General features: G+C 39.1%; 3 protein-coding genes across 6 annotated transcripts in view; 2 read left to right on the forward strand and 1 right to left on the reverse strand.

Annotated features, from left to right (window-relative positions):
- klhl12 (kelch-like family member 12) overlaps positions 1 to 5,236 on the reverse strand; it is a 124,768-nt gene extending 119,532 nt beyond the window's left edge. For 2 of the 4 annotated variants that reach the window (XM_067593017.1, XM_067593015.1), the window contains exons 1-2: positions 5,128 to 5,236; positions 3,345 to 3,412 (exon numbers count right to left, since the gene is read on the reverse strand). The gene's annotated coding sequence lies outside the window, so the exon portion shown is untranslated. The remainder of the gene's footprint in view (positions 1 to 3,344; positions 3,413 to 5,127) is intronic. The other 2 variants (XM_067593018.1, XM_067593016.1) reach the window with 1 other exon arrangement.
- Positions 5,237 to 5,433: 197 nt separating this feature from the next.
- On the forward strand, positions 5,434 to 8,726 carry srxn1 (sulfiredoxin 1 homolog (S. cerevisiae)). Its single transcript, XM_067593031.1, has 2 exons — positions 5,434 to 5,792; positions 7,951 to 8,726. Exons 1-2 carry the CDS (start codon positions 5,550 to 5,552, stop codon positions 8,158 to 8,160), a joined length of 453 nt encoding a protein of 150 aa, XP_067449132.1. The 5' UTR covers positions 5,434 to 5,549; the 3' UTR covers positions 8,161 to 8,726.
- A 7,149-nt stretch (positions 8,727 to 15,875) lies between these two features.
- tcf15 (transcription factor 15) lies at positions 15,876 to 18,731 on the forward strand. Its single transcript, XM_067593036.1, has 2 exons — positions 15,876 to 17,782; positions 18,342 to 18,731. Exons 1-2 carry the CDS (start codon positions 17,306 to 17,308, stop codon positions 18,402 to 18,404), a joined length of 540 nt encoding a protein of 179 aa, XP_067449137.1. The 5' UTR covers positions 15,876 to 17,305; the 3' UTR covers positions 18,405 to 18,731.
- Positions 18,732 to 25,826: the final 7,095 nt, after the last annotated feature.

A 25,826-nucleotide genomic window follows, 5' to 3' on the forward strand; every position in this document is an offset into this window, starting at 1 on the left:
AATTATTGAAAACAACCTGCAAAATTGAGCGCGCTACACTCACACTTCAAAGATATCGACCTGAGAACGCCATCATCTTTTCGGAGTGACTGTGAGAGAGGAAATGTAACCGGTTTCTAATGGGGTGAGGGGGGTTACCGCAAGGTTATAGCACAGATCTGCCTGCAGCAGCTGAGACAGGACTGACTGCAGAGAAGAAGAAGAAACACCAAACAACTGATTATCATGCTTTTTACAGGAAAACAGTATTTTACAGCTGAAATAATTAGTTTACAAGTCAATTAGTGGATTCTTAGAAAATTAATCTGCAACAATTTGGATAATTGAGTCATTTTTAAACAAAAACTTCTCTGGTTCCAGCTGCTAAAATGTGAATATTTGTTGTTTTTCTTGGTTTTATGTGATATTAAGCTGAATATCTTTGGATTTTGGAGTGATCGTCATTAAAAACAAGCTATTTGAGGACACTACATTGGGCTTCAGGAAATTTAAACAAGCATTTTTTTTACTAATGTTTTAAAGACCAATCGATTAATCGAAAGAATAATTAGATTAATTGATAATGACAATAATTCTGAGCTGCAGCCCTCTAGAGTTTATTCTGAGCTGATATCTGGCACGTTATCTCCATGACCATGATGAAAAAGTAGAGCTGAAAAAAAACAGAATCAATTAGTCAATAAACAGAAAATTAATTTGCAACATTTCAGTTGTTTAATGAAGCAAAAATGCCAAAATATTCACCGGTTCCAGCTTATTAAATGTGAGAATTTGCTGCTTTTCTCAGTTTTTTATAATTGGAAACTGGATATCTTCAAGTTTTGGACTATTGGCCGGACAAAACAAGACATACGAGGATGAAATGAAGATGAAACATTTCTTAGAATAAACAGTTTTGAGAAAAATTACATTCATAACAGTCGCTGCTGTCCATTTCAAATTCACTAGTGAAAAAAAGTATTTAATTGCAAACCGGTGTCTTTCAGTCGCTCACACATGACGCAGCAAACAACATATTATCACTGTAATTAGAAAAACTATCAGTACTTAATTCCACACTCCTTCAGCTGCTGCCGGCCCTCGCTCTGACCCGTCGTACACATCTGACGCCATCTGTTGGCTGAACACCAACTGTCAGCATAAGTATATTACAAAAAAAATAAACAAGCTATAGTCGTTGATGTTACATCAGTTCAATTGGATAATTCAAATGAAAGAGCAATTCATATCCAGGCTATTTTACTTTAAAAGCCAAATCCATCTACATTACATTGCAAACAGTCTCCTTCATTATTACCGATCTTGTTGACCAAAGTCCCTCAACAAGAGGTTAGTAAAACCGATCGGTTCAACCAGTGAGGGCCAACCAACTGTAACTGCCCCTTTAAGAGCTAACAGTTTGTCTTTTCACATTCTGCATCACAGGAGAGATGCTCATTAAAAGCGCCTCCATTCCTCACTGTTTCATCAAGTGAGACTGCCAAGCTCTTTAACTCAGTGTTCTTGATGTTTGTGCTGTTTGTGTAAAACCCATCTGTTTCCTCGTCTCTCTGTTGGCAGAGGGTCCACCTCATCCGTATGCTTCTCTTTTTGAAGTCATGTCAAAATCACATTTTTATGCATCTAAGATATCCAACTTGTCATCAGCACTCAGGCAAAAGTCAAGGAGGGTGCTCCTTAAATAGCTTCTTCTCTTCCCTTCATATACAATAAATGCAGAAACGAGGATAGCAAAGGGATTACAGATATGAGGTTTTTATCATTTGTTGTAGAGATAAATAAAATCATTTTAACAAATCATTTTTGTGGCTTTATCGGCTGATATTCGAGCTTGTGGGAAAAAAACGTTACACCGCTCCTGTTTTAAGGGTTAGGGTTAATGAACTGAGCTTAGTGTAAGTGGAAAGAAAGACTACAGCTTAATCCACATCTAAATAACCTCGCTCTAAAAGACCACTTGTTCTCTCCCCGGAGCAAATTTATTTCAAGGAAAGGAAGATCATTAAACAGAAATCTCGTTCTGGGCAGAAGGAGAGAGAGAGAGAGAGAGAGAGCACAGACAAGAATTTCATAGGCAGGCTAGGTTCAGGTTTCGGCAGCGAGAGCCACCAGTGAATGATCATCATCACTGAACAAATCAGTCACACAATCGGCCGCAAACAACAGCAACATCCACCGCCGCTAAACCGTGTCATGATTTCAGACACGTTCACCAACTATAGTTTGATGACTGAGAATCGCTGTCAGAATAATTATCATTTTAAAAGCATGTCAGCATGTAAAAAAGAAAAAAAAAAGAAAAAAAGAGAAGAAGGTATAAATAAATATAGCTCACTTCCCTGTCGGAGAGCTGGCAGGTAATTTTCTCCAGCTGCTCTAAGTGTGACAATCCCACGGGGACTGAAATCTAATATTAACAGCAAATCATTATGTGGGAACTGTTCTTCCATGACCTGCCGCCGTACCTGTGTGACTAACTCAATCTAAGTAATTGAGATATGTTAGCAACTAGAATACATTCCTGCTGTGACAGCAGAGGGTCATGCAGAGTGTAGTGGGACTCCAAACACACCTGAGCACTGGAAATGATTTACATGTCTATATGGTTTAACTGACAGCGTCTCATCTCTTCATGTGATACTGTTTGTTTGGTTTTTTTTTTTTTTTTGGTGTGTGTGGTGTGTGTGTGTGATGAAGTGGCTTTTGATTGACAGCAAAGCAGCGGCTTGACTTTGACATTATGTATAGCAGCGAATGCAGAGGGGGGGGATGTGTCGCTGTACATATTTACTTTATTGTAGTTATTCATAAAGAAACACACAGTCATGAAGCCAGCTGCGTGATCTATGTCAGCATATTACAGTCTAATTGGTTGTTTTTACACTACACTGTCAATAAATTGCTCTTTTAGAAAAAAAAAAGTAGGAAATATAAAGTGGCTTTCAAAACTTTTACTATTTTTGGGGGGAATTATGAACAGATTGTTGCTGTTACTGAATATCTTTTGAAAAAAGTTGATTACAGCGCCTAAATTACAAGGCGCATTGTGTTTGGTTTTATTCTACAAGGATATTTAATACTTATACCACTGTTAATGATTACATACTATATATAGACCTCCTTCATATTGTAACTGATCCCCGTGTGACCAATTAATCAACATAAAAGGCGCTGCCATTGTAGTTCAAAGTATTTGTAATAATTCAATATAATGGCCTGCCTCTCCTGTCCAAGAAATCATTCTTAATTGTCTCATTAGAAGATGCTGTAGCTGTGGGTTGGAGAAAACAACAATAGTTCTGTTTCCGCTCCACTGCCGCAGATCTTTGAAGCTTTCCACTTACCTGTGCAAAGCTGCAAGCCCAGACGTCCCTTTTGTAACCACAGCAACCCGGCTGGCTCTTTGAAATCTCTGCAAAAATAGAATATTACTAAGTAGTGCACTTTGAAGAAGGAAGCCTGTATCATGCAACAGTCTACAATACAAAACACTGACCTCATTAAAAACTATTGTCACCAAAAGGATTCTGGGCTTGTAGCGGCTCTTTTCAACTGCATGACTAATTGCTGGAGTGAATTTTAATGAGAGACAGTTTGGCCATGAAATGAATAAGTTATCTTATGAAAGGGAGTAAAGTTTGTGTATGGTGATACATGTGTTTGCCATGATGAAATACTCAACAGCTACCTCAAATACAGGCCTGTTTACGAGCTAAGAAGCAGTTAACCCTAATGCTCTGCTTGGGGTCCTAGAGACCTCGGGATCCTCTTTGACAGTTCAAAGTTAGCTTGATATTCATGATATTTCCTAATTTTATAAAAAAAAATTGCTTGAGACATGTTTGTGAACTGATGCATGTTTCAGAAGTCTTCTAAAGAAAATTTCTGCTGTAAAACATTAAATACAGAGGATTTTCATATCTCTATATTGGTGTTGACTGTACTTTTTAAGCAGCATTGCAACAGTGGTCACAAGTTAATCTAGCAGGGGTATTTTAAACCCCAAAAGTAATATGCAGTTGTCTTTGCTTTGAAATAGGCGTATGTGTTCGGGTATATGAGTAGTCCTCAAAGCCACACGGCTCAGTGGTGTAGCACAATCATGGATGTATAAAGAGATCTGGATACAGTGTCGGAGGCAGGGCCCCATTCATTTCTATGAAAGTTGCTCAGTGGTGCATGAAGCCAAAAAAGTTCAACTTCTTCTGCATTGCTTCCACATCTGTGCGGCCCATAAAGCAAGCGCACTGGTGACTTTCGCTGGCCATGTCGGCTACTTCCAGTTTAGCCCTCCGGCTAACTTGAATAGGGATGAAACAACTCAATTGTGCGACTCTTCTGATAGTGAGACAAGTCATTTTGCAGGGGGTGTGACGCTCAAAAAAATGTATCTGTTTATTTACAGACGTCTCGTTCACAATGTAAGTCTATGGGAAAAAGTCTTTTTGGGCCAGTGTGCGTCACGTGACGTTGTAATTACATGGTTTGGCCGCTATGTCAAATTTGATTAAAAGCCCGGCGCTCTTCCTGTATCCAGTTCTCCTTATACATCCATGAGCACAATGCACCAAAAGTTCCCCTTTAGATTTAACACCTGGTATAGAAACCTGGGTGGGGAGTTTTTATTTTGAATAAAATACATCAAAATATGGTTAAGAATATTCCAAATTCCACAAACTATCAATAAGCTAAATTAATCAGATGGATAGCTAGTCTATGATATTGTGAGTAATATAAAATCACAATCAGGCATTTGCAAGGTCGCCATGAGGTCGACATTTACAAACAAAGGTAACCAGTTAACAGAAAAACCAGTTGATTTGTAACACTGGTATGAACAGAAGGATTGATTACAGTGAAGAAAATCTCTTCGGTGTACATATGGGCACCTGACTGTTGTTTTAAGACAGACTTGAAAAGTTGTGAACCTATCCTTTAATATGACAGCATAGGCCAGTCAAATAAACATTTATGCTACATGCTAGCAAAACAAATGCACGTTTTAAACAAGTTATTTGGCCACTTGAATACGGTCCAATGTTTAGAATTTAGTGGCATCTAGCGGAACAGACATGGCAGAAATAGAATATAATATTCATAAGTATGTTTAAATTAAAGTATAATCACCAGAAAATAAGAATTGCTGTGTTTTCGATACCTTAGAATGAGCCCTTTCTATCGACAATGCTAGCGGGTCCTCTTTCGCGGAGCCCGCCATGTTTCTATAGTAGCCCAGAGCGGACAAACCAAACATTGACTCTAGATGGCGCCCTTTCGCGTTTTTCGCGAGTTTCGCGGCCACCGTAGGTTCCCCTACACAAATGGAAGGGGAAGGGAGGTGTATTCAGTTGGTTGCAATCTGCCACCTCACCGCTAGATGCCACTAAATCCTTCACACTGGTGCTTTAAATAGGCCAGAGAGGGCGTTCTGCACGTTTGATTGACAGCGCGGAAGACCAATGAAAACCTGCCGTCAAAGATACTACGCAATCGGCTAAACTGGCAACAAGGAAGTAAAGAATCACAGAACAACCCAAATTGGTAGTCAAATGTTTCGGTTGTGGTACGGCACTCTTTCCGCCCACAGAAACCAGTCTTTTACAGTCTGTGGTAGAAACGTGTCCAAAATGTCCTCTCAGTGTAGCGCGGGGGACGTTAAAAGCAGCGACAACAGGTCGGTTCACTCGGACAGCATCGAGGAGGTTCATAACATCCCGATGAACATCATCGTCAGACCGATTCCTTCGGTTCTGGACGAGCAGAAAGTTCAGAGTCTGATGAACACGATAAAGGTAGTTATTGTTTGATTTGTTACTGACATGTTTTGTTTTGAAGCGATGACATTATGAGACTATAATCCCTGAACTACAACACTGCTGTGAATTAGCTAGTTTACTTACTCAATGTAAAAATCACTCTTTCATATTTCGGTTATTGTATTTTATATTCTACCCAGTGGTGGGAAGTAACTAAGTACATTTACGCAAGTACTACGACTTTTTCGGTACAATTTTGAGGTACTTGTACTTAACTTGAGTATTTCCATTTGATGCTACTTTAATCTTCCACTCTACTACATTTCAGAGGGAAATATTGTACTCTCTACTCCACTACATTTATTTGACAGCTTTAGTTACTTTTCAGATGAAGATTTGACACAATGGATAATATAACAAGCTTTTAAAATACACATGGTTAAAGATGAAACCAGTAGTTTGACTGAAGCATCATTGTGTAAGCAGCATGTTGCTGATGTAACTGCTGGAGGTGGAGCTAGTTTAATGTCATATATAATAATATATCAGTCAGAGAGACCAAACCACTACTTTTACTGCAATACTTTAAATACATTTTATTGATAAAACTTATGTAGTTTAACCTAAGTAGGATTTTTCATGCAGGACTTTTACTTGTAATGGAGTATTTTTACATTACTGTATTGGTACTTTTTCTTAAGGATCTAAATACTTCTTCCACCACTGATTCTTCCATCTAGTCCTTTTATACAGCATCTCCAAAGGATGATATAGTTGATAGCCTGTGTTGACCAGTAACTTTATTTCGAGAAACTGACTGAGTGGTGGAAGAAGTACTGAGATCTGTTATTTAGGGCTGCAAATAACTACTAACTAACTAATTATTTTCATTATCAATCAATCGATTATTTTCTCGATCAATTGATTATTTGTTTGGTCCATAAAATGTCATAAAGTTGGTGAAAAATGTCAATCACTATTTCCCAAAGCCCAAAGTGATGTCCTCAAATATGTCTTCTTTTGTCCTAACCAACAGACCCCAACTCAAAGATATTCAGTGTACTGTCATAGGAGAATAAATAAACCAGAAAATATTCACATTTGAGAAGCTGGAATCAGAGAATTTGGATTTTTCTTGAAAAATTACTCCAAACAATTAATCAATTATCAAGATAGTTGGCGATGAATTCAGTAGTAGGCAGCTAATCGATAAATCGACTAATTGTTGCAGCTTTACTGTTATTTGAATGATATGCAATAGCGTAGCACAAAAATCTGGGGCCTGCTGGGAATCAGTAAACTGCTGCAAATGACTGCTTGAAATGACTTTTAATAGCCACTTTATGAGCTCACCTTGTCTGACATCCTCAGTCACATGAGAATATGGTGATGTTGGACCTGCAGCTGATTCGCTCTCAGTGCTACTTCAGTTATCAGCAGGCGGCGTTACATACCAATATTAAACCATTCTGAAAACACTGCTCACAAGTTGAGTGTTTGACATTTTCTTTCACATTTTCTTTCTTTTCTCTTTTGGTTCCTTGATAGCCTATTACTTTTTTTTTTTTTTTTTTTTTTTTAAATGGCATAATAGCTTCAAAGTTCACCTGAACTCCTTTCATTAGCATCAGCGATACTAATAATATAAAATTTCAATTTTGAAGTTAAAAACTAATGTTTAATTCCAGGGTTTTTTTTGGGTCTTCCCCATGTTGGGCGACTGAGTAAATACTCCCACTTTTCAGTGTAAAAATACTCCATTGCAAGCAAGTCCCACATTCAAAATGTACTTAAAGTATCAAAAGTGAAAGTACTCGCTCTACAGGGCAAATGTCCCTTGTGAGTAATGTTTTATTATACATGATGTTATTGAATTGTTTATAATGAGATACCGATGTGTAAGTAGCATTTTACTGTTGTAGCTGGTCGAGGTGGAGCTAGTTTATAAAGTTGTAGTCTAGTAATAATCTAGGAATTAATATATAATACTACGTCTGAAAGAAATAATTCTGCACGAGTACTTTATGCAGATCTTACAATGTTCACTACTCACTCATACTGTAACATACTGTCACAGTATCTTCTGACTTTAGTGTATCATAGTTCTTTTTTTAGAGTTTCTGCAGTACTTGCATAATTTCTGCTCCACATCTGTTTTATAAACTAACACTGACAGTTTTGTCTCTTCTTCCAGGAGTCAGCAGACATCAGCGTTGTTCCTCCCATTGATGTGCTCTGGATCAAAGGTAGAGAAGGGGGAAATTACTACTACTCTTTTGGAGGTTGTCATAGGTTTGCTGCATATCAGAGGTTAAAGATGCCGACTATACCAGCCAAGATCATCAAATCAAACGTCTCGGACCTCAGCACTTACTTGGGGGCTTCGACACCTGATCTGCGGTGATAGTAGGGTTTAAGAGAGACTTGTTGCTGCCACACGCCTGCGTTTGCGTCTCCTCTTTGTGTTTGGACTGACAACTCTGCTCTGTTGCAGCTGCCGACTGCAGTGCAAAGGGCTAACCAGCAGGGGGAAACGTAACTCTTCAGTTAAACACATGACGTTTTTCCATTTGAAACCACTGAAGTTTAATTTACAGGGTGTGAGTTTGTAAATGTGTGTTTTTATAGGTAACACATTTTTACAAGTAAGTGTCTTTTATTTACTAGCTTTTCCCTTCAGAAACTACTTATAATTATGCATAAAATGTAATTTAAATGTTCAGTTTCCTGCAGTTCTTTTCTTATACATAAAACAGGATTAGACTCATAAATGCATGAGCTAGCTTGGGTGCTTAACCTGATCTATTACTATTTATCTAAGGACATTTTTAAGCACTCTTAACCCTATTGGCAGACATCTTAAACTGTTTTAAGATGCACTTGCATATTGTCTACTCTGTGTTTGTCCGGTTATGTGTTGTGTATGCACTGACACTTTAACACAAATAAAGTTCCTAACAGATAAATAAGGTTATTTTGAATTGAATTTTGAATTTTGGGGTCATTATCCTGCTGCAGTATGAATCCTTCATCACAAAGATGCAAACCAGAGGGTAAAGCATGTCTCTGAAGAATGAAGTGGTACTTCTCACCATCATGTTTCACTGTGGGTTTGATACTCAGCGGTATCATTCTCTCTCCTGTTGGTCTTCTTACATACGCCCTTCTGTTAATGTCATAAATCTCAAACTTGTATTGTGAAATGCTGTTATTTCTTAGCCCACCTCAAGCGTTTGGCCTTGTTTCCCCTCCTGAGAAGAGGTTTAGAGACTGCTACTCGTCCTCTGAGACGACAACAAGACAAACTTCCTTTGACAGTACTTTTGCTGAGTCGTGCGTTCTTTATTTAGCAAATTCTGTATCTGTGATGAAGTTGCTTTTCCATCTCTCAGGCAACTAAGCTTGATGTATTGATCTTCTCACGGTGTGATCACTTTTGGTCTGCCTGATCGTGCTTTGGATACAACTTATCCATTTTCTGCAAAGCGTTGTAGAGTTCCACGCACTGCCCCCTTAGAAACCTTTAGTCTAGACATGATTTAACGCTGAGAAAGCCCCTCTTTGCTTGAATAACAATTTGACTTCTAACACTTTCACTTAGTTCTGATGCCACAATCACAATGCTACTTAGTGAGCAACGATCTGCTGGAAACTTGAGGCGCAGCCATATTTATAACATGTGAGCGCTGGCTGCAAGTTGAGTAACTGTAAACGAGCCTCTGATGAATCGATCAAATCCACCTGAGTGTCATCTGCACGCTTCAATAGAAGAGACACAACTCAAGGAAATCTGATCTTTTGTGCAAAGGAGTTAAGTCGTTCAACGCCACAAATTTGCTTAAATTTGATTGCTGACCTAGAAACAGTGCAGAGTCTTAAATCTTTCTTCTTCACTTTATGTGTCATAACATATTGTGTTTTAAGGTATTCCTGAATCCTCAAACTTTCTTATTATTTGCAGGTTTACATGAAAATATTCAAGATTTTTAACGTGTTATATTTAGCTAAGTGAAACTACACAACGTGGGTGGTTTCGGAATTACATTGAATGATATATTTTTCCTTTCCATCTTTTGAGCTCCTCCTACAGAGTTCGCAGGAAGGTTTGAATACAAGGTGACTCACATTCATGTTGTTTTGTTGGTTTATATCAAAAAGATCCTGCATGTCCTTTAAGTAGAATTAACACACAATAGTGTTAATTTTAGAAATCAAATGGAACAGAGCTGCTTCGCATTGCAGCAGCGGAATATGAGGAGGAACTACGGAAAATCTTTACATTTACCAAAAGGAAAATAGGCCTGTAACAGTAGGGCTGCACCAAATACTGCAACAAAGAACAGTATTTTGTCTTTTAACAAATATGAACTCTGAGTAGTTCAGTTCACCACTTTGTTCACGCACAGTCAACTTTGATTGTGACGTCTCAGACGGCACAAGAAGATGAGCTAATGGAAACGAAAGGAGCCTATAGACCAGATGGTTTGTAGAAAGAGTTAGGTGTTAGAAGAACATCAGGTTGACAATGTCTTGTGTCAAAATGTAAGAGGTTGTTGAGTCTCGCTGAGTCCGCCCCTTCCTCCCATCATCAGTTTTTCTTACTCATCTCTGAAAAGCATCTGTTTACTTACCATCCGGATTGTTTTTTTGCCGACGAAAGAGGAATGATAAGAAGCACAGTCATAACTTCTTACGAAAACACTCCTTAACCAAAGCCTTTCCACTCAGATATAAACCATATTACACATTGTTGTCAAAACAACCTGTTTAATGACGTCAAACTTCAGTCCGTGATGCACTTATTTATAGTGTAAATACATAGAAAGTAGCTATTTGCTCTCCTTAAATGATATGTTCACAATTTTTCAAATCTGTCCTAAAACAACAGTCAGGAGCCCAAATGAACATTGCTGTAAACATTCCTCCTGTTCATGCTGACCATTAGAAGATCCCTTCATAATGCACTTACAATGTAAGTGTTGGGGTTAGAAAAATCCACCTTCTGTATAAAAATGTATTTCAAAGTTCATATGAAGCTCCAGCTGTACAAATTAGTTAAATCAAGTCAATCTCTTTTAAAGTTTCTGTGTTTTTAGTGCCAAATTTCCTCTTTTTGTTACTATACTTCCACTGCAGCTGAACAGGAAAACACTGTCGAGACACAGAGGGATGTTTTTTTTACTAAAAAGTCTGTAACTATGAAAGATATCTTCTATCAATCTATCTTTATTTGGCAAACTCAGACAAACCTTTAAATACATTTTTGCACGGAAGGAGGCTTGCGGATTTTGCCCCCCATCATTTACGTTGTAAGTGCGTTATGAAAGGATCTTCTAACGGTCATTATGAACAGGAGGAATGATTACAGCAAGGAAAACATGTTTCAATGTTCATTCAAGGCTCCTGACTGTTGTTTTAAGAGACTTTGTGAGCCCGTCCTTCTTGTTGAATAATCTTAAGTAAATGCGTAACTGTAACACTTTGTTGTTGGCAGTGACCTTGAGACTGGCCCTGCTTACTAAATCAAGTCAGACAAAAGTTCCCTTGCCTCTGTCTGAGAGGAAGGAACTGTACGTTTCCAGAATAATGCAGGTAAACTATACATCTCCAGGTCACTGCGCAGAGACGAGGCCTGTCCTACATCAGCGCCCTCACAATGAGAGCTCAGAGATGCTTCTTGGTCTCCCTTTGTGACCATCAAGGAAATGAAGGGAGACCCGGCGCAGCTTTTACCGACCGGCCCTAAAGGACTCTAAATTTCCCCTCCAAATCGTCGCGTGTGAGAAGATTTCCTGTGGCTCGCTCACTGTGTGGAAGTAACCATATCCTCAAAGGGTTTTTGACACGCAACACCGGTATGAAGAAATATAGTGCACCTGTTGCTTCGGGGAGCCGTTTCCATGGGTGGTTCTGTACACTTTATCTTTGAGGATTTAAGCAGATCAAGGGGATTTTGGGGCTAAGAAGAGGAAGTGTTTGTGGTCATTTTCAAAAATGGATTGTTTCCATGTCGATTCTCTATACATTTTTTTTTTTTTCCCCCATTTTCTTTTCCATTACTCAGGGATTAACACGTTAGCTTACCGAGGCCACTTCATGTGTACAGACTGTTAAACGTGCAGCTCCCCTCCTAAAACAACAGTCCAAAAACAGATCATATTACATAAATAAATACCCGAGTCTGTTTTTATATAATGGCTGAAACGAAAGAACGACATGACTAATGATGGAAGAATACGCAACCAAGCTGACTGATATTGAAATAGATTGTTTTATGTGAAAAGAGTGAAGATTAAAAAGGTGTGAAATTACCACAAAAGGTTTTGCTCCTTTTGTCATTTTGCTAGATAGTGGTTAGATAGTTTGTGCATGATTGAGAAAACAAATTATATATAATTTTTTTATATTTGGACGTATTGGGTCCCTCTTAAAGTGCAAAATTGTTAAAGAAATTATAATAGTGTGATATTAAAATTTAAAGTTCAGTGTTTGAGGTTGATGAAGACAAACATGAGAATTGAAACTTCCTCTCACAGTTTTATTATTATCATTATTTCAGTAACCATGAACTGAAGCTAAGAGACATGGCCGACCTTCAATGGACTTTTAAATGACTTTAAAGCATTGAGCAGGGATGAGACTGGTATATGCACCTCTTTCATCTGAAACACTAAATTATTTGTTTCAACAAACTAGTTTTATTAAATGACTGTTGAGGTTGTTTCAAACAAGGAATGAAACATAATTTATGTCAGTTAATCGCTGATAAAACTGAAATTCTGGTAAATGGCCTTTAGTGGTCGTGGTTTAAGTAGCACGTTTATGTACAAAAGCTTAATCAACAGATTAATCAGTTTCTTAATCTGATTTGGATTGTTTGTGTTTCTTGGTCTTGTATGTGTCTGAAACATGTAATACTGTCCAAACTAGTCATTTATTTCATTAACCGGTGTGAAATAAATGGGGATGTATTAAAATAGTCTACTAGTTGTTTAAAATCTGTTTAAACCTTTACACGCCTACTTTACAATTCTTCTAGTTTAATTATGGCAAAACTCACTCAGGTGTGTAATTGTTTTAAAGTAAATGTGATTAATGTTCAGTCTCCTCATCACTGCTGGATCTATGAAGTGATCCAGTAGCAAAAAATAAAACTAAAAGACCTTTACAAAGTTGATTCTGGCTCTCCTGCAGAGTCAGTATATACGTTTGAAATAAAGCTGAAAAATGATCTCTGGTTTGCTAGCTCACCCATTTGTTCCACTTGGGGAGGCATTACAACCAAATCCTCTTGAAAGAGTTTAGGTTTAGTTGTTTGAGTCGCTGATGATTTCTCACAGCTTCCTATCCGGAATTCCAGCCGACTGCTGGTGGCTGCAGGCGTGTAATTTGTGCCAGATTTGCAATGTCGTATCCACCCTGTGACCCCCACCGCTGCACAGAGACACATTGTGCATGAACCTCCATCTCTATGTAGCTTGATGAAAATATACATGTTATATATATATAACAGCAATAGGCTATATTTCACACAGGTTTCAAACCTGTAAAGTGACTTTGTTGGCTTAAAGACGTCTCTAGTTTCCTCAGAACGGTGAAATTTGCAGAAGGGGTGAGTGATGCACCTACTTGTTAACACATGAACTTACAAGCGCTGCTCCTCTGCGTCTTAATGAGGCCCCAGCACCTTAAAAAACAAGTCTGTCACTAACAAGTCCTATTTATGTCCCAACACGGATCTGGAAAAAACTGACAAATTTATCACATAAAAGCTGATTAACATACAGCACCTGAGCCACGTTAGCACAGATGAGATATATGTGATGTGCTGTTATTGTGACTACGTCTGTTTTTTCTATTTATTTTTCCTTTAAACTTTAACTCAACGCAACTTTATACTCAAACCTGCAATACCTACTTTTTTTTTTTTTTTGGCCACTCGGCATCAGTGGAATCAAGCTGTGAACACAAAACTGATATTATTAACACTATTTAAGTTGATATTTTTATGATCACTTTTTCTGTTTTTTTTAAATTTCGAACATGCTGAAAGAAAAAACCAAATAAAAATATATAAGTAAGAAAACAAAACAAACAAAATCACCAGCAAACATATATATAAAAAACAATTCAAATAAGGCCTTCCATGTTCAAAAAGGAAGAAGTTAAATACCTTTTTAGTCTTAAAAAATAGTTTTATGATTAATATGAAAACTCAACTATCTGCCACCAGAGTCCATGATACTCATCTCTATCAAATCAAACAAAAACCAAAATTCAAACAAAACAAGGAAACAGTCAGAATAATTTCTAAACACTCAAACAACACAAGAAAAACAAAACAAACAAACAAATCTATCAGATTTCAATATATTATTTTATTTATTAGATTAGTTTTCCACATGTTTTCATTTCTTCACTGCTGTTGTTCTTTACATTAACTCCTTTGATTGTAACACAATGATATTTTGCATTTTTCCTTACTAAATATGGGGAACTTATTAACACTGTTGCCTATTTACATCCAGCTGAGCATTTATTTAACGTGTATCCACCTGCTGAATGTAAGTCCAGCATTCATTCTCCTTTAACTCTTTTTTGGTCTCCACTTAGCTACTAAATGCTTCACTTTCTTCACCAGCTAGTTGCTGATGTTGTCTCTCTGTGACATTTGGTGCTCGGCAGGTCGTGTACAATGTTTTAGAGCTTTTTGGCCGACAACAGCTGCTTGCTATGAGTTACACTGAAACAGTTAAGTTAACTCACGGCAGGATTTTTCATTTTTTAATTTCCTAAAACAGCTGAGCGGTGTAGTTTTTTATCAAACGCTGCTCAAACTGAACTACCTTAGTATTTGTGGGAAATTTCAGCCACCGATTTGCAGCTCAGAGTATTTTTGGAGTTGGTCGGTTTGACCAAAAATAAACTTCAGTGACCTTGTTCATCATCATAAAGAAACCCAGTGCAATGACGTGGCTCATTAATGTGTTTTTAATGGATTTTTGGAAACAATGGAGCTCTAAGGCACAGAGGAATAAGCTATATAGGCCTTTGGATGCACAGACAATAACAGTTGGAGCAATTCATTGTTGTTTTTCCAGCTTTTCGTGGGTTTTGTTGACAGTAAGAAAAATATAGAAATATCACCAGACTTCTCCTTTAAGTAGGCATGAACCAACTCTCTATTTCCAGTGTTGGTGACTCAATGAAGACAACACCCATCAGTTGATCCGCTCCTCTAGCAGGGTTAAAGAAAAGTGAACGAGGAGCAGAGTGGCTGTTGTGTAAGTAAATAGGTTTTCTCTGATTGACTCAGCATGTAAATGCAAATTTTAGTGCACTAGGAAAACTAGATCATACCTCAAACAAAGCCAATTAACCATGTGAGCTAGAACTTATTGCTATTATGCCATATTTATATTTTTACAAAGGTGTTTTTTTTCCTAATGGTGTAGTTAATTTCTAGTAAGAGACATGAGAACATTTCATCTCTCCAAAATTCTCTCAAAAGTTTCCTCTGATACTTTTATTCACTAACAGTTCAGCTGGATTTTATTTGTAAAAATGTGAGAGCACAGACATGGAAAACCTTCCCCTTTCTGCTCTGCGGCTCAGACAGATCTGCTGTTCTCAGAGATCTCTGAAGCACAACACAGAGGACTCAGTGGGTGGCAAACCCAACATGCTTTCGCCTCATCACTATGGATAAATGGATCCACTTCTTCCGGACGAGCTCAAGAGCATTTCACAATTCCATGAAATGAGAGAGTTGTTCCAAGAAAGCTTCATCTTCAGCGTTTGGTCTCGAGTCAACATGTTAACACACACACACACACACACATGTACAGTATATATATATATATGTTTAAACTCTCGTACGGCTTCAAGCATATGTCGGCTCACGCCTCACAAAGACACGCAATAAATTCAGAGTGACACTTCATGAGTCGTGGTTAATGTAGTTAACCGCACAGTAAAGCAACAGAAAGTGTCTGAGACTTGCAACATAATTTTCTTGGCTCAGCGTTGCATTTGTTGACCTTTTAATGTGTTTTTTACCGGATCGTCAGATATCACAACAAATTAAAAATCAGTTTGTGTATCTCATGCAGCTCGCAGTATTTTTTTTTAATTAGCTCATACGAAGTGAAGTCTCTGGAGAGACGGCGTTATTTCTGCAGATTTCTGAGTTTGGTTTGTGTCCTCTGTGAGCCCCAGTGCTCCTTCAGCAGACAGTTTGGTTGTCTGATGTGTGACTGTTGATGCAGCTGAGGCGCATTGAAGTGGTTGAACGTGTTGTCGGCTGTGGCCGGAGGAGCAGACATGGGTGTCTACTGATGTGGCTCGGAGGGACTAAATCATCCATTTGCCACCAGCTTTGTTTTTTTGAACTCAGGGCAGCAAACAAATAAATACTTTCCATTCCAGGATCATCTGCTCACTGTTTATTTACTCACACTTAACTTTCTCCTGCTGCCTGACCTGTGCTCCTCAGTGTGAGGCAGAGGCAGCTTTAATAACGGGGACATAATTAGCTCTGGATTGTGTATTAACTCTTCAACAGATTAGTCTGAGCCTGCTTGTGTCTGTGCAACAGTGATACAAGTGGAGCTTCCCTAAAAAAGATATTCAAATTAAAGAACTTCTTACATTTGACTCGCCGATTTCCATTGGAAATCTGAGACAAACAGAATTTACATACACAAGTTCTCCAAACACCTGCACCATTCTGTTTAGATGTTGAGCGAGCTGCTTTTAGTTTTATGGAGATATTAAGTCTATTTTGGGTCTTGACTGTGCCGGTGTGGTTTACCAGCTAACAAAAACAAACCTCAGCGGGTGGCAGCATCATAAACATGTCAGATTAACACAAGAAAACAAACTGTAAAATAGCAGAAAAGCAACCTGCACTCCCTTTGTGCCATTAAAAAAAACTTTATAACCTACATTTGAATTTTGCAAGTTTATAATAATGTACTGGCCCACAAACATGAATTTTATAACCGATGAGAGTTCCCTGCATCCTTTACACACAGGTACTTACTGCTATAATATGTCTTGCAATACTACAGTCTATAAAATCTATAATTGCATTGAAATTGTGGTAAATAACAACTAAATTGCAAAAAAAAAAAACATACCAATGCTTCTTTAACATTTCTGTGTGTTTGTGTGAGTTTCAGTGATAAAAAGCATCACTATCATTTTATCTTTTAATGTTTTATTGTAATATTCTTGTAAAATGATTTGTGATGTTGTTACAACAATCTGGCATTTTGTATATTTGCATTGAGAGGCTACTGTAACACTGTGCTGCTTGCAGCTCCTCCCATCCAGCTATAAGAGCCCAGCTGACCAGGTAGTCAGGGTCCATCCCTGAAATAGGCCAAAGCAAACTGATGAAAAGTCGGTCAGCTTTATTTGACACGTATTTTCTCCTCAGGTGGTTATATGCAGCTTTCCTGCTATATTGAGATGTAGCGTCCGTCCTTGAGTTGGTTTTCAGGCTGATCTTCCAGAGGATTTGGAGCTGGGACTGCTAAGTTTTAATGATGACTTTTGCCATGCTGCGGCCTGTGGCGACGCATTTGATCTATTCAGACTTCAATATCACATCCGAGGACGATGAAAACCGCAGCGAAAGCGACGACAGCTCGGAGCAATCTTACTGTAGCGCCGAAAAACGAAGAAGGATTTCAGGCAACCTGGAAAGAGACACCACGTCGGTGATAAAACAGAGGAGCGCGGCTAACGCCAGGGAGAGAGGTAGGACCCAAAGTGTCAACACCGCATTCACAGCTCTCCGGACTCTCATACCCACCGAACCGGTGGACAGAAAGCTCTCCAAGATTGAAACTCTTCGCCTGGCGTCCAGCTACATTTCCCATCTGGCCAACGTGCTTCTTCTCGGAGACGGCGGCGCGGATGGTCAGCCCTGCCTCGGCGCGGTCCATGCGCAAGGAGAGAGCGGGGCGAAGCAGCCTCGGACCATCTGCACCTTCTGTCTGAGCAACCAGAGAAAAGGGGTAAATGTTGTTTTATATCTCCATAATCAAACAGGCTTTAATTCCAGTCCAGTTTAAATACAACTGATGCGTTAAATGTGCGGAAAATATCACAGAACATGAAACAAGCTCTTCAGCTCTGAGCCCAGACACGAGTTGTTGATCTTGATCAAGTTTTATAAGAAAGCTGTGTTTGCTGCAGCATCTGTTTATCTATTAATCATGGCCATTTTTATGTGACTTTAATATTTTTTACTGGAGTAGTGTGCGTAAAAGCGCTTTTACGCACAGCATCTTGACACTGGCAGTAAATTACTCACACAAGCACACATAGATGGTTCATTTTTACTGTAAGACTTTCACTGTGGTGCAAATATAATGTGATATACAACATATTTTTAAGCTTAATCTTGCATTTGCAAATTAATTGGACAGGAAATGTTGCTGTTATGAATTGGTTGTTGATTAGAAGAAAATAGAAAGTTTATTGCCGTAGAAAAAATAATAAAAAAGACGTCTTGGGTAGATACATTAAATCTTGTTCAATCTGTGTATGACTGAAGCATTTCTTTCTTTCCAGATAAAGGATGGAAAAGACTGTTTAAAAATGCGAGGGCTGGGTCCGCTGCGAATGAGACGCTGACTGAAGACCAGTGAATGATTAGCAACCTGAAAATCCTCAAAGACTTTCTCAGGGAAGAGTCAAAGCTGGTGTTACATAGACAGACAGACACAAACACACACACACATACACACACACACATGCACATGATGTACATGCTGGATCAAACGATGGAACCAAACAGACTATTTATACGTGACTGAGAAATTTAAGCATAAGTCTTTCAAAGATGCAGCGCATTTGTTTGAAACTTATGAGTGTTTGTCCTTTTTTTTTTTTTTTTTTTAAATAAAATATATTTTATCAAAATATTTCTTGATTCCTAATTTTGATGATTAGGTGTATCTCAACAAGAAACACAGCTGTGACATAAAAAAGCTTTCACACAAAACAATGTTAGTTTGTTGTATTTGTATACAGTGTTTGAGGATAAAATGAAGAAAAAAATTGAAAATGTTTATGCATCTTTCTGGGACCAACAATCTTTTGAGACCTACTCTGTTTCTAGTTGGGTGGTGTTTGAGAAACATATTATTACATAAGAAATAGTTCATTTGCAGTTTGGAAAATGACTGTTCTCAACTCAAATTTTTAGCTATAATTTATTTTTATTACTATATTTAGCATATTTTTTGGCAATACTAGATGCTCAAGGAACATACTGTATTTGTTTTAGCTGTATCTTTGGCTCCATTTAAAACCATATATCTTCTTAAGCTCGAACTCTAAGATAAAAAGTCTGAGATCACACACACACACACACACACAGTCCATTGTTTCCAGTAGTGTTGCCAAAATGTTGTTTATGAAGCCGACGGAGTCACAGCAAAGGTTTCAAGGTTTCTGGTGTCATTGCCCGGCATATTTTTTCCAAATGCTTTGAAGTCTGTTATCGATTAGTCACGGCAAATAGTAGCCCACACTCTGCTCGGAGCCCCCGACACAGCTGTTGGTATGTCAGAGGGATAAATCACTGCTGTGGGCCCAATGGACAGGGAGAGATGGGACCAGAGGTCAGAGGTCAGAGTGGAGCCCAGAAGTGAAACCCTGTTGACGTGTAATCATGGCAAATGATGCAAATATAATCGTGTTGTTGACCTAGAAGATGCTTTTCTATCTGTGATTTCATTTCTTATTAGTTCACATGTCAGCAGAGGTTGATGAATCACCCTGAATCTGACAGATCATTACTCTTATTTTTGACTCCAGGAGTTGATCAGTTTTCCCTCGTAGATGTCACGTTCTCTTGCAACATGCTCTCCGTTGCACAGAGCCAATCGAGGCCACTTGCACTTGGAAATATTTCATAACTGCTGAGAAATCAGGCTGCGAAGCAAAAGAAGTCTAGTCCCTGTGGGCTTCTTCTCTGTCTCCTCCAATCTGAAAAAGTCACTCGAGTGATCGGTCTAACAGGCGGATTGCAGCTCAGACACACAGACAGCTGAGCCCAAGTTCCTGTCTGGCATCGCTTTGAATCAGACTACAAACTCAGTCCTCAGAATGACAGAGGAAAGCTCCCCGGTGACACAGGAGGCTGTATGGAAAGTGAATTTTAAGGCAGTTAAAGGTGCATGCTGGGGGTCCAAGCTCCCCTCTTCCCCCTCCATCCCCTTCCCCCACCTGCCCTGTCAGGCTAATTGGAATTTGCTGTGCGAAGTCCTCCATGCTCGGGGTCCAGCAGGCCTCCTCAAATGGCTCCCAGAGGCTCCCACCGGCAGGAAGATGTCACGGAGGCACAGGAAGGGAAAACAACGCAGCCGACCTGTCGGAGGAACTCTCTGTGCGGCGGGCTTTGGGTCAGCGCCAGTCTTGACATCATCCGGCGCTGGGACCCAGATGTACAGCTCTCTGGTGGAAGTTGTCAGAGCGAGTGAACCAAATAGTGAGTTTTCAAGAAATTCGGAAAGGAGACTTTTTTTTTTCCCTCCAAGATGACAGGTAACAAATTGATGGCAGAATAAACCGGGGAGAAAAGCAAAGGCAGCAAATAAGGTCAGTGTGGATCTGTTTAACATGTCTGACAGGCGAGGATGTGGACCCACCTGGGGACCCCTGCAAAGGTTTGTACTTTACTTTGGTGAGTTTTTCTCTTCCTCGGACACTCGCATCTCTTAATCCCAAAAGAGATTTTGAGCAGGAGGAAATTCAGTGAGGATTAAATGAAGCTAGACAGCAGTTCCAACCCCTTCTGCCAGTTTTTTGACCTGAAAGGAAAAATGACCTAGATAGTTGTTTTTTTTTTGAGAAAGTTAGAAACAGAAAACAAGAAAAAAAAACATGTTTCTTCTCTTTATTATCTTATATTTCTGCTATATTAAGTTTTTTCTTTGAGGGGCAAAACCTTGTAACTTTATGTAAATAAATATAGCTGCACAGAGACAGAGGAAAAGAGATGTTCTGTCCCACCTTCTTCTCTGAGACTCAAGGCTTAAAATAAACCAAATAAAAAAACTTATTGACAAATTTCAGAAGATATGGGTGCAGGATTTGGATGCAAGATGGCTGCAGTATTGCAGCGTACGCCTAAAACAATATCATTAGTGTAAAAATGTGTCTTTTTTATTTTGTCCATTGAGCAGCTCAATGCTATATCGTACATGACAGATTGCAGTTTGTGGTTCTTGTTTCCACTTTTGGGGGAGATTTATTCATGTATACTGACACAATGTAACATCTTAAGCTGCTCATGTTGAATGACAACAAATACTTTTTACATGATCAAGCGTACAGGAGAGGAAACAATCACATTCAGGAAGCACAATTGAAAACATCTTTACAGATTAGACACAAATCACAGCTCTGACAGCACTGACTGCTCAAACAACCTCCCAAAAGAAGAAGAAGAAAAAAAAAAAAAGGTGAAATAGATGATCCAGAAACGGGAAGGATGTAACACATTTTTTTCAACTTCATCTGGGAGCGCAGTCCTGATTCCCAGATGGGTGCTTACCTTCAGCATTTTGTAGTCTTGCCAGAGAGCTCTTGTTAGAAACAAACCTGCACATGGTAATATTTTAATAGCTTTTGCTTGAAGCAGAGGCTGTTTCAACATGTTTCAAACACTCACTGGCTGGTGAGATGGCCCCTTGCTCAACCTGGATGTCAAGGATATTAATGGTTCTGAGTCACTTTGTGGCTCGGGACTCAGATACCTCGCTTCCGATTTTTACTGAACATGATTTTTCCAGAGGGGGAGGAGGAGGAGGAGGAGGAGGAGGAGGAGGAGGAGGAGGAGGAAGTCTGCCTGACCGTCAGCTGAGCTTCTGTGGGGGGGGAAAAGTCTGTCTGAGGAGCTGGTTGTGTCTCCTGAAACATACAAGAACAATTGTTTTCATGTGCCAGAGCGTTTGGCAAGGCCTTCAGACAGAGGGAGGATGATGGAGGGCTGTGCAGTGAATAGGGCCGGTGGGTGTGGGGAGTTGGTAGAAGGAAATCCCAGAGAAGAAATTACTGAACAATTACAGACCATCAGCTCTGTTCTGCTGCAGGCTCAGACAATCAGCCCCGCAGCATTCAGCAGCCTGTCAAAGGTGAGAATCCAGCAATACAGACTTAAAGGGGCTTTTGCTTCCTTAAGTAAACAATTGAACAGTCAGTGTGATGCAGCTCTGCAGCCTCAAGCCGCTCACAAAGACAGGATGATTTCAGCGTTACCCTGATCAAAGGGAAGAGAAAAAATACACTGAGTGACTATAAAAGTGCTGCATATGTTTATTATTATGAAATGTATGTGTTAGATATAGGTCAATGAAACCTGCTATAACTGACTTTTTTGTCACTTGGAGGCAGCGGAAGCAAGCTGTAAACACAACGTTGACATATCATCAACTTATGGAGTGGATATGGTAAACTTGTTAGTTCACTATCATCCAGGACATACGGCACGATATTATCATTTATTTTTGCGTGTTTCTGGCCACCTGATGAATATTATATATTATAAATAGGCTAACAATAATCAGTACAGATATTCATGGTCTGCAGAGGATGAATCCTTTTGACTTTGTTGATCCCCTGAAGTCTCTTCTAGCACCACCGCGAGGTTGATATTTGTGGCTTTGAGTAAAATGTCTCGACAACTATCAGATGGATTGTTATGTCCTGTTTATCTGAATGAACTGTAATAATGATTATAATGACAATAATGATCTCCTGATTTTTCATCTAGTACCATTATCAGGTCAAAATTTTATTTTGTCCAACGTTATGGACACATTATGACAAAAAAAACCTGCAAAACTAACAATATTCTCATTAGCCTCAGCTGTAGGAAATGTTAGCAAGCCAACAACAATACACATCCCTGCAGATGTCAAAATCACATTATGAAGAGATGTTTTTTTTATTAAATTAGATGGTGATTACATGGTAAAAAATCACCTGCTAAACATCAGCATGTTAGAATGCTGACATTAGTGTTTAGCTCAAAGCACAGCTGTGCAGTGTACAACCTCATAGATCCACTAGTGTGGCTGTAGACTCTAGTCATGTTAGAGCTTTTTGCAGAAAACAGCTGCCTGCCTGTTAAAACCAAAACAATGAGCTGAAAGTTGCTGAGAAGGTAGCACTGAGGTGAACTGCAGAATTGGGTGATTCATCTGTGGCTTCTTCACTATGATAGTTGGCATGAAAATACTGAGGCTCCTCACTGAGATCCCAGCTGTATAGCAGTATATAGGTTGCAGCTTTCTTGCGCTTTATTTCTGACATCTCACCACAGACCTGGCACAACATACGCACACACACAGACACACAGACACACAGACACAGGTACAGACACAGACACAGACACACATCACTTGTTCCCCAGCTGTATTACCATACAGGGGCTTTCTCATGCTTTCACACATCTCACAGAACACCTGGCACAGCGTGCACAGTTCACACCGACTCACACACATGCACACAAACACACACCTTACTGGAGATGACACTTGTTGTGTGACTGATCAAAATAAAATGCTGTTTTTTCTCTTTTTTGCATAGGAAAGTATATGCGGTAAATTTTGACCCATGACAGATGTTACAATAATCACTCGTTTTAATGTAGAAGAAAATATAAACAAGGTATTACGGGAATTATTTTGTCTATCAGATCATCTCATGGTCTTATTTGCCTGTTTTGTTCATCATAAGAAATAAATGTCATTATCAGTTAAATGTGGTCTAAGGTACATAAAATATCAAAGTTAGTATATATATATTATGGTTATGGATGAATGATAAGTAACTTAGCACATAAACATTTTACTGGATGATAATTCGTGTTTTTTTCAGTGCAAACACTAACAGTGTAAACCCTTTTCTAACACAATAGGTGGGTTGATTATTGATGCTCGCTACATACTGTAACCTTTTTGTTAAATGATTTTTCATTTAATGTTTTTAAGAGTTTCTTTTACCTTTGCCATTCTGCCCTAAAGAGCTACTAACTAACTAACTAACTAACTAACCAACTAACTAACTAACTAACTCGCTGTCTTGGTACAAGAAACTAAGCCTTGATGTGCACACTGAGGCAATATGCAAGAATTAACAGAAAAGACTGTAATTCCTGCAGAGGTTAAATGTGTTTAATGTTGACAGGAGGGTGAGGGTCATTTTACAGATCAATCATACTGTAGAATCAGTCCTGACCTACTTTGTTAGTTTGGGAATTTAAAAGAATCAAGTGGCGACTAAATTATTTTTATGGAGTTTTACATCCTTCCTTCTGGTCAGAGATACAGGTTTAAAATTTGATGCATCAGCTTTTTATTTCTAATCCAACACAAACTGTCGCTTGGTTCCCTTTGTCTTAAGTTTTTTTTTTTTCTTTTATCTCATGAGCATTTCATTGTGTGTACAATACCGGCACTTTTAATGTCTTCAGTTGTCTTTGTTGTGTTCATGATTTATGTTTTCATGCTGCCTTGCTGCAAAAAGAACTTCCTCTTGTGGGACAATAAAGATTTGAACTGGACTGAAGTAAGATTGGATTTGTTTTCATTTTAGTTGAGAGTTTAATTGCCATTTTAAGGGATCTTCCCCCTGACAAAATAGACAAAATAATCTTAGAGTATCATCTTTTGGCCTCTGCAGCCTTAAAATGTTGGTACTGGTATGGTACATCAAAGAGCTATATATCTGTCAAGCCCCAGTAAACATGCACAGTCTTCATGGGAAAGTCTCAGTGCACAGGACCTGTGGGAGAGACGGCGGAACCATTGGGACGTTTCATTTCAGAAAACAGAGCAAACAGTCAGAGGATTTCCTCAATCAGAGGCTAAAGAGTGTGCAGTGAACAACCTCGCTGACAGAAACATGGAGGCCAACACTAGCAGCTGGGCGTGCTAACAACCTCTGGGATTTACTGTGGCGTGCAACACCCTTTAACCACAGCTACAGCCAGAATCAAACACATACAAACACACATCACACGTGCACTCACTCACATTTACACCGACAATTAAACCTTTAGAGAATCACAACTTTGATAAGTCGCACAAGCTTCAGCAGTTTTCGTCACTGACCTTTATTTTTTCTGCGTGTAACACATAGTTTGAAAAATTCCCCAGAGCTTGATTAAGATGGTTTACTAAAAGTTGCACTGGAAAACCAGAACATCTGCGCTGACCAACAACCGAGAGATATTTCAAAAGTCTAAAAAATGTGGAGTATCATGCTTTTGTATTTATTGCTCATACTGAGATTACTCCTTGTCATAAATCTCAAACAAGCTCACAGCTGCAGTTACTTGCTTGCAGTGGGAAGTGGCCAAAAAATCCTCATTTCCACTGATGTTCTGTTGTAACATCAGTAAATTTCTGCGTCCCTGCGCCCGTTGTGCCAGCTGCTGCTGAATGAGGTATTGTTTAATGCAGATGGTGGAATCCAAAGACCTCACTCTTCTTCCCTTCTCCAGAAAGCCAGCCCGCTATTAATAACCATATATCGACCTCCTTTGTCAACAAGAGCGACACATACAAATAATATGGTTGAAGGGGGACAATGGGGAGTTCCCTGGGATGAAAACAACAGGATGAGCCAGCCTCGTGTGTGTGTGTGTGTGTGTGTGTGTGTGTGGGTGGGTGAGTGTGTGTGTGTGTGGGTGAGTATGTGTGTGTGTGTGTGTGTGTTTTATGTGAGCCTCCTGAACTTGAGACAGTCAATCTCATAGATATCTGGGAGGAACAGCTTACTGAGCAACAGCAGAATTTATCTTAGCATCTCTAGCTCTCTTCAAAGCAGCGACAATGGATATTTTTCATAATAGCAATGTATCTAATGACAATGTGTCAAAGGTGTGGCTTCTAGTGATGAACCTACAGAGAATTATCACCCAACTGCAGCTTTATAACAAGTTTCAGCTCATTGTTTAGCTGTCCGGCTGCAGCTTTACTGTTTTGGTTCACCGTCAGCGCTCTCAGAACGTAGTTTTTGGCTGCAGCAGGCAGCTGCTTT

Source organism: Thunnus thynnus, chromosome 6, assembly GCF_963924715.1.
Source record: "Thunnus thynnus chromosome 6, fThuThy2.1, whole genome shotgun sequence".
NCBI lineage: Eukaryota > Metazoa > Chordata > Actinopteri > Scombriformes > Scombridae > Thunnus > Thunnus thynnus.